Below are 13716 nucleotides of genomic sequence, written 5' to 3' on the forward strand. Positions count from 1 at the left end.
TTATCAAATGTATTATATCTATTAGACAGAAAATATTTTTTCTTGCTTACAGCCACCATTGCTATAGGAAAGTTGCATCTAAGCTGGTAGTCAGTCCAAGGCAGAGAAGAACCATATATATCTTTATATATAGTTCTTCTGTTGATCAAATCAGGTCGTGGTTCTTCGTTCGGAGTAACATAATCTATCCAAAAGTTCTTTTCGAAGTTTTCTTGGATCTTATCTGCCCAAAACTTAAAGGTCCATTTAGTAACGGATCCGTTTTTGTGTAGCCTTTCTACGCCATCATAAGGATAGTGACCTAAAAATCATATTATTTAAGTAACCATACAGTGCTTAAAAAATTAGACACAATGAATAAATTATACTAGCGCTGGTCACTTCATCTGCGTGGTCTGTATTTTAATGCATGCGACAGAGATAAATATGAATGACCAGTTGACAGAGAAACAGAAAAAATAAAAAGTGGCATACAGTGTTGCCCGTTTTCACGTTTGTATAAAAATTTGTGTAGAAAAAAATAAACTATTTTAAAAACGTTCATGTACAGGGTGGCGCCTCTCACACGCCGCGGAGGCTCCAAGGAGAATGACAGTTTATATTGAAATTAAATTTTGTGAGCATATGTAGGTTATTACAGAGCATTTTTTAAAAATATATAGAGTTCTACAGGGTGTCCCCAAAAAAAGTTACATATCAAAGTTGTGTTTTTTGTAATGGAACACCCTATATATTAATTGATTTTCGGATTCTGGGAGAAAAATAAAGGTGAGTTATATAAGAGAAGTATATGACTAAAATGTAAGGTTTTTGACATATTTAACATTTTCCAGAAATAAAGAACAATTTTAAAATTACAATAAAAGCTACCTAAAATGGAATTTACCCGGTATAGCCCAATATGTAGTTAAATTAACTATTGTACTTTAAATCAAATTAAAACTTAATCCGAAAAGTTATACAGGGTGAGACAAAATTAATATTGAACATTGGTCACCTTTAAAAGCATGTTACTCTCTTGTTTTAAATGGAACACCCAGTATATTATTCCGATATTCAATGGAGAATTCATGTCTCTTCAAAATACTATTGGGATTGCCTACCCCTCAAACAAAGATTTTCCTAGATATTTTCATTTACATGATTTGATCTGACTAGACCTTTATTATTTGATAAAATCTAGGTGGCTGTGATATGTCTGACGTTATTTCAACATAGCTGTGTAATTATTCCAACTTTAACAACTAGTTATCATTTTGTGTCAGTTAAAACAAAAAAAATTCTCAGAAATTTGCCGAAAATGCAAATTTATCCTACATCAGAGAGAATTGATATGATTCTAATAGTTGGTGAATGAAGTGTGCATTCTAGGAGGATATGTTAAAGACAGTGTTTACAAAACTCGATCAACTAGTTTCGACAATATGAATGAAAATTATTGTAGCTGGTTTTCGAGTTAGAACTCCACATATGCCTTTTAAAATGAAAAGATCCTTTTGAAAAGACAATCATTTTATGCAGTTAACAGGAAAGGAAGCATTTTGAGCATTTGATTTCATCTAGCTAATTTTTGTCGCATAATTATAGGTTTATATCTAGTTTTAATTCTGTAACAATTAAATATGTTTTAAATGTGTATCTTTTTATTACCCTTGAGTATTTTACTCTACAATTTTTAATTTTTGTTAAATTAACAAAAGGTATATCACACAGCCACCTAGATTGTTTCAAATAATAAAGATTTACTGACGCAAAATCATAAAAATTAAAATATCTGGGAAAATCTTTGTCTAAGGGGTAGGCAACCTTAATAATATTTTTAAGATATATAATAAATTCCCTACTGAACACCAGTGAAAAATACTGGGTGTTCCATTTAAAATAAAGGAGTAACTTGCTTTTAAAAGTGACTAATATTCCATATTAATTTTGTCTCACCCTGTATTACTTTTCGGGTCAAATTTCAATTTGGTTTAACATACAATGGTTACTGTAATTAAATATCAGGCTATACAAGGTCAACTAAAATTTGGGTAGCTGTTATCGAAATTTAAAATTTACTCTTCATTTTCACAAAATGTGAAATATGTCAAAATCCTTAGATTTAAGGTATATGCTCCTTTAATAAAACTCACCTTTATTTTTTTCCTAGAATCCGAAAGTCAATTAATATATAGAGTGTTCCATTAGAAAAAACACAACTTTGATGTGTAACTTTTTTTGGGGACACCCTGTATAATTCTATATATTTTTTTAAAATGCTTTCAGTTAACCTACATACGCTGCCAAAATTTCGTTTCGATATAAACTACCGTTCTCCCATGAACTTCCGCGGCGTATGAGAGGCGCCACCCTGTATACTACTGAAATGAAGATAATATATCTACGCTAAATATAATCTGTTGCGAGATCTGTAGTGAAATGAGTAACTAATTGTGAGAAATAAGGTTCCAACCCTAGATGCAACATTTTCCATAAACGCCTACTTGTGAGGTTTGAACTTTTGCTGTAAAATCCGGCAATACCGCATAGAAGAAATGTATCAACCCAACTTTTATCTCTTTTTAATACATTTGATTTTCCATTAAGCTGCCTACATCACTGTCTTACACGTTAAAATCCAGACCACACTTCTAACATGACCAAATCGGTATATAAACAGGGTGGCTCACCTCATTCGCCTCGGTTTATTATACGATAAGATGTAGAAACAAAATTTTTATGGGTTTACGTAGAGAGCCAATTTGCATAATTTAAAATAATTTTCAAATGTACAGGGTGTGTCAGAACTATGATCCATACCAAAGTTATATTTTTTCTTATGGAACACCCGGTATTTTATTTCATTTTTAGAGTCTTGGACGTAAAATAAGGCGTTTATTATAAGAGTTTAATATGTTTAAAAGCTTTGGTTTTTGAGATATTTAAATATGCATGCTATAATAAAAAAGTCTTTTAACACCCTCTACATTACTTTTCAGAGTTAATACTCGTGCTAACTTTGAAGCCAGAGAAATAAACTTTACTAAAAAAGTTTATTGCTTCCTTAAAGTATATAGAGGTATCAAAAATTGCTGGTCTATTTTAAATATTTATTTTACATAAAAACTTCGTTATTTCAAATACAGTACGCCTGTCCGTTCTGTAGCTACGGGGTATCCGTGAGAGGGGAAACGATATTCTCTCGATGTTTTTCGTAAAAAATTAGACGACGCGTCCCATCAATAAAAATTCGACAAATTTGCAAGTAGCCAATAAAATGAGTGGGCGGAGCGATTTGCGGTAACGTACTCGTCAAGTCGACGTATCAAATATATTGTTGTTTATTTAATTGTTTTTTGTCCGCATTCCTTTCATAGACACAGATCCAGCAGATGTACAGTACAAGACTATGCATTTTTTAAATAAGTCGAAGCAGATTTGAATGCTCTTTTAAACTATATTAGGGTTTCCTATACCTATCGGGCTCAGATTTTGAATAAAAAGCGATTTTTCAATAAAATGGCAAACAAGATGGCTGGTGTCGCAAATTCATTGTCTTCACTTCCAACGACAGGTTTCTGCCTAACGGGTTTTTCATATGCCACACTATCAGCTCTGCGAAACAGGAAAAGTAGCTTTTCAAAAGAACGCTTGTAAAGAAAATTCCTATTTGGATATATTTGAGCATAAACCTTTCAGGCCAACAAGCAATTGTCCTCACATAACACATAATACCAATCACTAGTAACATATCTATTCCTGATTACAGTTGAGGGTTGGAACCATAGACTTAAAATAAAATATAGACTACACTATTTACATCTCAACGCGGACAAACAACCTTTTTTGTACACATGTTTACTTCTGGGTACAGTCGACCGAGCCTTCCTCATCCAGCCTATGTTGTTACGTGACCGGTAGTTTTGATCGTCTAATAGGTTTCGTGTCTTGTCTAGGCCGGTTAAAAGATGTACAAATCGTATTTTTAATCATACATATGTCAATTTTTTCAAATGGAACAAGGGTGACTCATTAACATATTTGGAAAAAGCATTTTTTTATGAATATATTGATACCACACACTTGGTATTTCGAGTCAAATTGTCGTTATGAACCGCATGTTACAATTACAATTAAACCATATGCGAAAATGTCAAAAGTTGACATATTATATGTCATTCTATTCAGAGTGTCATTTTCTATCGAATAAAGTAGAAATATACCGAGGGTGCCGTTTAAAAATTAAAAGTTATAGTCATTTCCGGTGAAACAGGAAGTGACCAAAAACAATTGAATGCGTCAATCAATCCTAATTTATGTCATATACTAACATGCTAAATCTTGTTTTTTATTTGAAAATATAAAAAATTATGGGGATGAGCCACTTTTGGGACGCACCCGGTATAATAAAGACAGTACCGAGTTAAATAAATGTAGTTTTCATTTTATCCACTTCCTATCATCTTCCTTGCTTTAATGGAACAGATTTATGTTTTCTCTAATTTACATTATACATAAAGACATCACTTAACCAGAGAAAAAATTACAACAATCATATTTTTTTTCTCTCCCTGTCACTCGATTCTATTATATCTGTGGAATAGATCCTGTTTTGATTAATATTAGGGGTTGTAAATGTTTGACTAAAATTAATAATCTATTATTAATTTCAAAAAATACGTAATTTCGATTATAAAATTTCTTCTATAACGTGTATTTTATTATTTTTATCCTTTTTGGACTCTAAGACGTTTTTTCTAAACTTTTATTTAAAAAACCTGTCCTAAATCTTAATAAAATATAAAAAAGTTTAAATACGATATATTTTTAATTTAATTATAGCTTCATTAAAATAAAAAAATTACCCGGCTATGAGACGGAGAGTTCAGGTGTACCTGAGAAACCAAAGACAGTGTTGTGTTTCTCGGCAGAGTCGTCAGGGAACGACCGTTACGACAGAGACAACCTATCTATCGCTCGTGTCGCACTCGTTATAACCTAAAACAATAACACAACAATAACAAGATATTGTCTGACCGCATGTTCCAGCTATTTATGAATGAGATGCTCAGTCTATATTTTATTTTAAGTCTATGGTTGGAACCTTTGGTGTTACACAGCAAAATAAAAACACTAAATCACCACAATACACCAAAACACTTTTACTTTTACACTGGACGCGCGTTTCGCTAACCATGTTAGCATCATCAGCAGATGATTATAAACTAATAGTTTATAACTATTGTATTGTGGTGATTTAGTGTTTTTATTTTGATATCTATTCCTTCCGCCATGCCACCAGATACTGCTTCATTTTTCTTGATAATATAATAAATACTTACTTATTAACCTTTTTGTAGGTAAATTAAATAAAAATAACCTGTAATAAATTTAAATAAAGTCTACAAATTAATGTCGATTTTGAAAATTGCCATGGCGACACCAGCCATCTTGATTTCAATTTCATTGAAAAATCGCTGTTTATTCAAAATCTGAGCCAGATAGGTATAGGAAACCCTAATATAGTTTGAAAGAGCATTTAAATCTGCTTCGAATTATTTAAAAAAATAGTATTGTAATTGAAATAACGAAGTTTTTATGTAAAACAAATATTTAAAATATACCAGCAATTTTTGATACCCCTGTATACATTTAAGGAAGCAATCAAAATGTTTAGTAAAGCTTATTTCTCTGGCTTCAAATTCAGCATAAGGATTAATTATGAAAAGTACTGTACAAGGTGTTGACAAACTTTTTTATTATAGCATGCATATTTAAATATCTTTAAATATTTCAAAAACCAAAGCTTTTAAACATTAAACCCTTAGTGTGCGAACACAGTGCAAGCAGGTTTGCCGCTTACTGGTAGCCAGCGCCAATCTGGGTACCTATTCTTGACATCGTTCGCAACTTTGCGTATACGCATCACGTGTATTGTTATAAACAGGGTATCCCAGAAATAAGTGCAAGTATTTTAAAGGGTGGTAGATATCGATAAAAGAAACATATTATCTTTTTATCGTTTTTCAAATAAGTCCCAAATAACGGAGTTATTTTACTTTGAAAATTTCCAAAAAAAAATGATTTTTTGCTAAAATTTTGAGAACCTTCTTCATGTGCCTTTTCCTCATCGGAGGTTGGCGACCATCAATTGGAATTCCTCCCTGTCTTGAGCCAAACGGATAATTGCACTTGCCTCTCCTATATTAAACCACTGGCGCAAATTCCGCAAGCAGGAAAACCGTTTACGCCCGATGCCTCGTGATCCTTCAATCTTTCCCTCAACGATCAGCTGTAGGAAACTATATTTGTTATTTCGAAAAATATGACCAAAATATGCTGCTTTCCGTCGTTTTATTGTAGTCAATAGTTCTTGGTCCTTACATATTCTTTCCAATACTTCGAGATTTGTTTGAGAACCACTGGATCTTTTCCGGATTTTCTTTCTTATAAATTTAATCAACTACCTATGTTGCCATATTATCAAGAAATTATTTTTTTAAATAAAAACTAAAAAAAATTGCAAAAAATTCCAAAATATTTTCAAAAATTTCGAATTTTCAAAAAAAAAATATTTAGAAAAAAACCTCATAGGCGTGTTTCTGGGGTTGAACTATACTACCAGTTAAGTTAAAATACTTGCACTTATTTCTGGGACACCCTGTATATGGTTACATAGTAGCGCCGCGCCGCGCCGCCTCGCGCTTATAACCTTGAAAAATTAAAGCGTGTTATCAAATCGGCTAGTTCACAGTGAAAGCAGGCAGGCACCGTCAACCAGCGTTCATCGGCGTTCTCGCTTTTACCGGAACGAAAATTTATTTATTTCTGCTTTTGCACGCGCCGACGGCGCACAGGGGGTATTAAGAACTAAAAGTTGGCCAAAATTATGTTTTATGATTTTTTTGCTTTTTTGCTAGTAATATTAATTATTAATTAGAGGAGAGGTTGCTAATATGGAACCCCATTTTGTTTTTCCTACACAATATTTTTTCCTCTACTCTGAAACCCTTTCCACCGATCAAATAGGGCCATTCTGTGCAAAACCAAGCAATTGGATGAGGATGCTAGAACAAGAAAGTAATTTGTATATTATAGACGATATTTGAGCGAGGATGGGTGTTAATAGGGTAAAGACTATTTCCTTTAAGAATCTATTTAAATCAATGTTTTTTTTGGCAGTGGCAAATATTGGCAAGATTTTTGTGCATATTCCAATGCTGGAGACTTTAAGCATTGAACGGATACTAATTTCCATGCGGAATATTGCCGAATAGTCTTACACCTTATAAAAATGCCACTGATTTTTTAAATATAAAACATTATAAAAAAATAGAATAGAAGGAAACGTTTCAAAATAAAAATATGGCATAAAACAGAACAGAGCCAACAAACAAAGCTGGCTCTGTATCCATCATGACAGTTATTATGAACAATTTGCAAAAAAAGCACTACAAACAATTCCACTATTTTTATAATCTTAGAAATATTCAGAATACACTCAAGATAATTCATACTTTTAACTGAAATATATTATTTATTTGATAGTCAACTTACGACTTAAAAAAGCTAATAACTAATAAACGTGCTTACATTTATATTTATAGATTTGTATTCAGTTAAGATAAAAATGAAAATAAAAAAATATCACTTTTGGCCAGGTTTATAGACCAAATACACCTATGTGCGGCCCCGGCGAGGCGGGCGCGGCGTTCGAATATGGTTTGGTTAGGTTAGGTTAGTTAATCAGGTAAATTTCCTCTTAATTATCTACTTCCGAATCCTTCTCGCATCTCCGAAATAGCCATATACAATACACGTGATGCATATACGCAAAGTTACACATCTGTGTATTGTTATATGGGCTTTTAGGAGATGCGAGATGCGAGCGATATTTGAAGATGCGAGTGGTCAAGAATAGGTCCCCAGAGACGGCGCTGGTTGCCGGAAAGCAGAAACCTGCCTCCACTATGTTCGTACCCTTATAATAAATGAAATAAAATATCGGGTGTTCCACAAGAAAAAATATAACTTTGGTATAGATCTTACTTTTGAAACACCCTGTAAAATTATTTTATAATGTGCACATTACCTCCCCACATACCGACCTGGTCATTTGATTACTGTGTATAGGATTTTAACGTGTAAGACAGAGAATAATATAAATGACCGGTTGACAGACAGAGAGACAGCATCAAAAGGGGCCGGTGAGAAGCCGGTGCGACCGATACAGTGTTGCCGGTTTTTACGGGTGTGGGCAAGGTAAAGCATAAGCATGGTGGGAGAACGCATTGAGAGGGGCGGTGCTTTATGTTAAGGTTCGTATTCACTATCCGAAAGAACAAAGGAATGAAATTCGGTATATTTGGACAGCAAACCGAATGCATGTGGCCGTTCGCCATTCGGTTCGCTCCCTCATCTGTTTCCATTCGGTATATCAAAGACGTTCGCAAACGAATGAGAATTATAGAACCGCGCGAACAAGACTGGACGTTCGCTCGTTGGATAGTAGCATTCGTTCGTTCGGATAGTGAATACGCACCTTTATGTAGATGAAAAGGTGGGGAAAGGAAATAGATCACCTGAGATCCAAACTATTTTTGCATCATTCTTTTCGCCTAGCTGTTTCGGTATGTACGTTAAGTGTTTCAAAAATGGCTATTTATACGACCGAAGAGAAGGTGCATATCGTTAAATGGTTTTACATTTCGTCTAGTGTGGAAGAGGTCATTGGGCGTTTTGTGTTCACCTTTCAAGATCGCCCTGGAAAATATATTATTCTCAGATGAAAGCTCGTTTCCCTTACATGGCTACCACAATCCTTCGATAGTACGTTATTGGTCTCGAGAAAATAAGCACCTTAGTATGGCACTGCGGACACAATATCCACAAAAACTAAATGTTTGGGCTAGCATGCTGCAAAATCATATCATTGGGCCTTTTTTTATTGATGGTATGTTAACATCTGCCAAATATTTGGATATGCTACAAAACCAAATTGTACCAGCAGTTCGAAATTTGCCAATCAATTTTGAGGAAGTGTGGTTTCAGTAGGATGGCTGTCCTGCGCATAACGCGCGGAACGTAAATCTGTTCCTTCAAACCACATTTCCCAATCGGCTAATTTCCACACAAGGCACAATTAATTGGCCACCACGTTCTCCTGATTTGTCGCCCAATGACTTCTTTCTGTGGGGATATGTAAAAAACTCCATTTATGGCCATAACCATGAACGACCCATGAATATTGACGAGCTGCGATTAAAAATCGTTCAGTCGTTAGAAAATATCCCCGCTGTTATGTTAGCTAAAGTTAGGTCAGAGTTTTATAACCGTCTTGGCTATTGCGAAGCACAACAGGGAGGTATTTTTGAACCTTTGATTTAATTTTTTATAATTATTTTGCTAATTGTCCTTTTTTAAAGTTGATTTTTAGTCATTTTTTTAATGCTTGTTTTAACTTATGCTGAAACAGCAACAAAAACATGAGCAGTATAGATACAACCGGACGTTTAATTATTTTTATTGTTAAAAGATTAAACGTCTCGAGATGTATGGATAACCTTCAAAATCGTAAATATATTGTAGAATGATGTACACCCAACCCCTTTCAAATCCGACTGATTTGATTTCTGTCTACCGTTCTAGGACTTCGATACTGTCAGTGTTGCCAGATGAAGTTTTGAAAATTTCCTGAAGCCTGGTTGGCACGGTCAATCAACCAACAAAAAATATTCTTTTAAAATATTTATCTGATGATACTTTTAGAAATGCCAAGTTTGAGAAAACAAATTAAATACGGACACTAAATTGTGTCCAAAAATATGCTTTCTAAAAAGGTATTTCCTGGATAGAAACCTTAATGTTAGGGAATATTTCCTAGACCTGGCATCTACGGCCATATTCTCTCCCACCACTTGATTTGTCTCACCCCGCCTCTCGAAATGTGGAAGCCATGCATATCTCTTCGCACGTGTCGCCACCAAACCAAACCAAACTCTTGAGTCATAGGCGTACTAATATTTTATTTTCATTTAGATTTAGTATTACAGCCAATTTTAGTTTAAAAGTTTTGCTTATGAATTCTGTAAAATTTAATTTATTAGAATTTTAATAATATTTTTTTATGACAGCTGACAATGTTTAAGATGCGAACAGTGGAACGCCTTCACCACGCTGCTTCTTAAGCCCCATACATACTCAATATAAAAAAAACTCATCGACATGATCAAAAAGTTTTATGATCAAGCGGGTTTTGTATCATAAATAAAACAGATAAACAAATTTTTATGTAAAACGACCTTTAAAATTAACATTATAAACATTATGTAACTGTTAAGTGGGCATCGTTTTTATGATTCTAATTGTGCTACACTTTAAGGGGTGTGAAATAAATTACTTATTTATAATAATACTGAATTTATGCGGGGTGGTATAACTAGTGTTATAACGGTTGTAGCTATAGTATTACGGGCAACCAACGGTCCAGCTACGTCGAAACACCGGTTCCCATTAGAACACCGAAGTTAAGCGACGTAAGGCGATACTAGTGGATAGACGGGTGACCAGTTCGAAACTCTGTATCGTGCTGTTGTCCAATAAAGGCAAAAGTGTAAAATATTTTGACACACACTGCTCATTCACGCCGGTTCAAGGCCGGATGAGATCGGATATCTCGTGAGTAAGAGTCGATTTAGACACTTGCTCGGTCATTGACCGAGGACCGCTGTTCGGATTCCGCGTAAACAAAGTAGGCCCCGTCCAAATTAGCCCTGGCAGCAAAAAGGAGATGTTAACTTCAAATCTTTTACTTTACTTTATAGTATTACATTATAACATTATCATGTCATAATATTATGAAATAATATTTCCTACTACCAATTTTTTTAATATTGGTACAGCAAACTTATCAGTATAAAGTTTTACTTATCTTTATCCTTTTTATTGCTATTTATAATTCTGAATACGAGGATAAGAAATTTTAGTTTTCAGTACGCCTATGACCGAAAGCGAACGTCTACCTCCCGCTTCATCAGCGGCCATAATTGGATGGAATCAGGGATGAGTAAATATAAAGGACCATAAAATTAATAAATTTTGCTGGTCTGCTGCAACACGTAAGAAATATTTATTGATGGATCAGTATGACAGAGAAGTAATAAAAAGGCCGTTTTTATGAATAACAAAATGGTATTTGAACATCATAATATAATCATATTGAATTGACAATAGATTAATTTATCAGCTATCCGCAGAAAATTGACAATAATAATAAAAACATGACACATGGCAATTAATATAATTCCAAATTAAAAATGGATAAGAGTTTTCATTCATAATAGTAATACAGATATATTTCAAAGAACTTTACTTAAAATTAAGTTTTTTAATTTTGTACTAGTTTATAGCACTTGGTGGTATAACTTGACAAAATAATATCAATCATTAAATAAAGCATAAACGAACCAATAAATAAACAAAAAGGTTAATTTATTTAATAAAACGTACAACGTACGGCTTTGTATGCCGATTGTCGTGTGTATGAAGAATAAAGTCAACGTTTGTTCAGTACAATACGATATCTGAAAGAGAAAAAGACTATAAAATACGGGAGAAAAATGAGAAGTTTATTACCTATCCACTTAATCCGGATCGGTCGACAATAGAATTTGTGATATTTACAACATTATGTAATTAATTGATTATCGGTCCTATTATGTAACTGAGGATGTACGTAATTAAGTAATAGAGCATATTTTTTGGTTAGTTTATTTAATGAAGCGTACACACGGCTTTGGTTGCTGATTCTCGTGTGTCAACGTGTTCAGTACAATACGATATATTGAGAGAGATGCTGATGCACTATTACGTAGACACGTACATCCTTAGTTGCAAGTTCTGTTGTTGAACAATGTAATCAGTATGATTACAGATTAAATAATTATGGAGGTGCATATGAAACATTAAACGATTCATCATTGTGTTAAGTTATACCACGTAATTTAACAAAAAATCAATCATTTAATGTCTCACTTCACACTGGCTCACTCCATTATTATTTAATACTGATTAGAATGGTTGACAATAGAATTTGCACCATTTACTACGTAATACAGCATATTTTTTGGTTAGTTTATTTAATGATATAACCGATAATGTACACACGGCTTTGGGTGCCGATTGTCGTGCACAGAGTCTATAGACTCTGTAATTGTATAAATGAACAAAGAGAAAAGAGCAAGAATTTTCCCAAGCGTATGAAGTTGAGCTCCGGATTAAGTGGATAGGTAATAATTTTCTCTCCCCGACTTACAAGATTGCCATAGCGATTCACTTCTAGACATGTAGGTAAATGATGACTAAAATAAACGACCCAAGATTTTCTCTTGCCGACCAGTATATTATCGTAGTCTTAAAGAAATTAGAATAAAATAAACTATGTTAAAAATGTTCATGTATACTACTGAAATGAAGATAATATATTTAAGCTAAATGTAATCTATTACAGTTGTAGTAAAATGAGTAACTAATTGTTGAAAATCCAGATCCAACCCTAGATGCCACATTTTTTTGAAACGTCTACTTATGCGGTTTGAAATTTTGATGCAAAATCTGGCAATACCGCTCAGAAGAAATGTTCCCACCTATACCCACCCAACTTTTTTCTCTTTTTAATACATTTGATTTGCCATTAAGCTGCCTACATCACTGTCTTACACGTTAAAATCCTATACACAGAGTTGACCTGTCCCGATGTGTATATCCATAAAATATTTTGCTTCTACATCCTTCCGTTTTCGTATAATCAACCGAGGCGAATGAGGTGCGCCACTCTGTATAAAGAAGGAGTGATTTTTTTATTCAATTTTGTTTAATATAATGTTTAAAATAATGTTTAAAACAACTTTTTTAGAGTTATAATATATTAAAACTTGTGTTGAAACTTAATTGTATTTATTCTAAATTAAAAAAGCCCCTAATTTCACCTATTTCCCCTAATTCACAATATAAATTTCCCTATTTCCCCTAATTCACAATATAAATATAATAAAATGCAACATATTCCTAAAACGAAAGTATATGTTTGGTGCTCTTCTTAGCCTGTTCACCAACCTCTGCGCTCTGATTAGATCCATATCCCTGACAAATATCACAAATTTTCATTTTATTCAACACTTTACATCTACTATCATTTCCACTATAATATAAGCTTCGCAATAAGACGCAAATTCTAGCCTTTTTCGAAACTGTCAAACTCCTGATAGAAAAACGTGTCGTTGAATGGAATTATTATACGTTACCGAGACGAATAGAGCTCTCGGTACGCGAACCGAAGATTTGGTGGAATTTCCGTGTGTTTCGGAACAAACAAATTCTACCGAATCGATAGGTAAGATCGTTACAGAATACGGCCCCTGACCACATTACCGATAGACGCCTCTCTCTACTGGTATACGGGGAGGCTCGGTGGACTGGTGCTACTATATGGACCGAAAAGAGTCCTCGAAAGGATCCACTAACGGACTATGATAATATAGGGGTTCTTCCGTCTGAGCCGATTTTGAGACTGCTTGATGGACTGGTGTCGGAGCGACTGTTGGTATCGAGGGGGAACTTGCCAATACGGTGCGATGAGTCGGTGTAGAAATTTTCAACAGGTAGTTCCTTCCCCTGATACTCGCTACATATAGATGGTGTGGTGGCGGCCCCGTCTGCGGTGCGTCAAACTCCTCT

General features: G+C 34.0%; 1 protein-coding gene across 3 annotated transcripts in view; it reads right to left on the minus strand.

Annotated features, from left to right (window-relative positions):
• LOC115878093 (glycogen debranching enzyme) overlaps nt 1-13716 on the minus strand; it is an 85124-nt gene that overhangs the window by 12452 nt on the left and 58956 nt on the right. For all 3 annotated transcript variants that reach the window (XM_030894451.1, XM_030894454.1, XM_030894455.1), the window contains one exon: nt 51-301. In XM_030894451.1, coding sequence (XP_030750311.1) covers nt 51-301 — 251 coding nt within the window. The remainder of the gene's footprint in view (nt 1-50; nt 302-13716) is intronic.

The sequence above is a fragment of the Sitophilus oryzae genome, unplaced genomic scaffold, assembly GCF_002938485.1.
Source record: "Sitophilus oryzae breed Bouriz unplaced genomic scaffold, Soryzae_2.0 scaffold_1500_pilon_pilon, whole genome shotgun sequence".
Lineage (NCBI taxonomy): Eukaryota > Metazoa > Arthropoda > Insecta > Coleoptera > Curculionidae > Sitophilus > Sitophilus oryzae.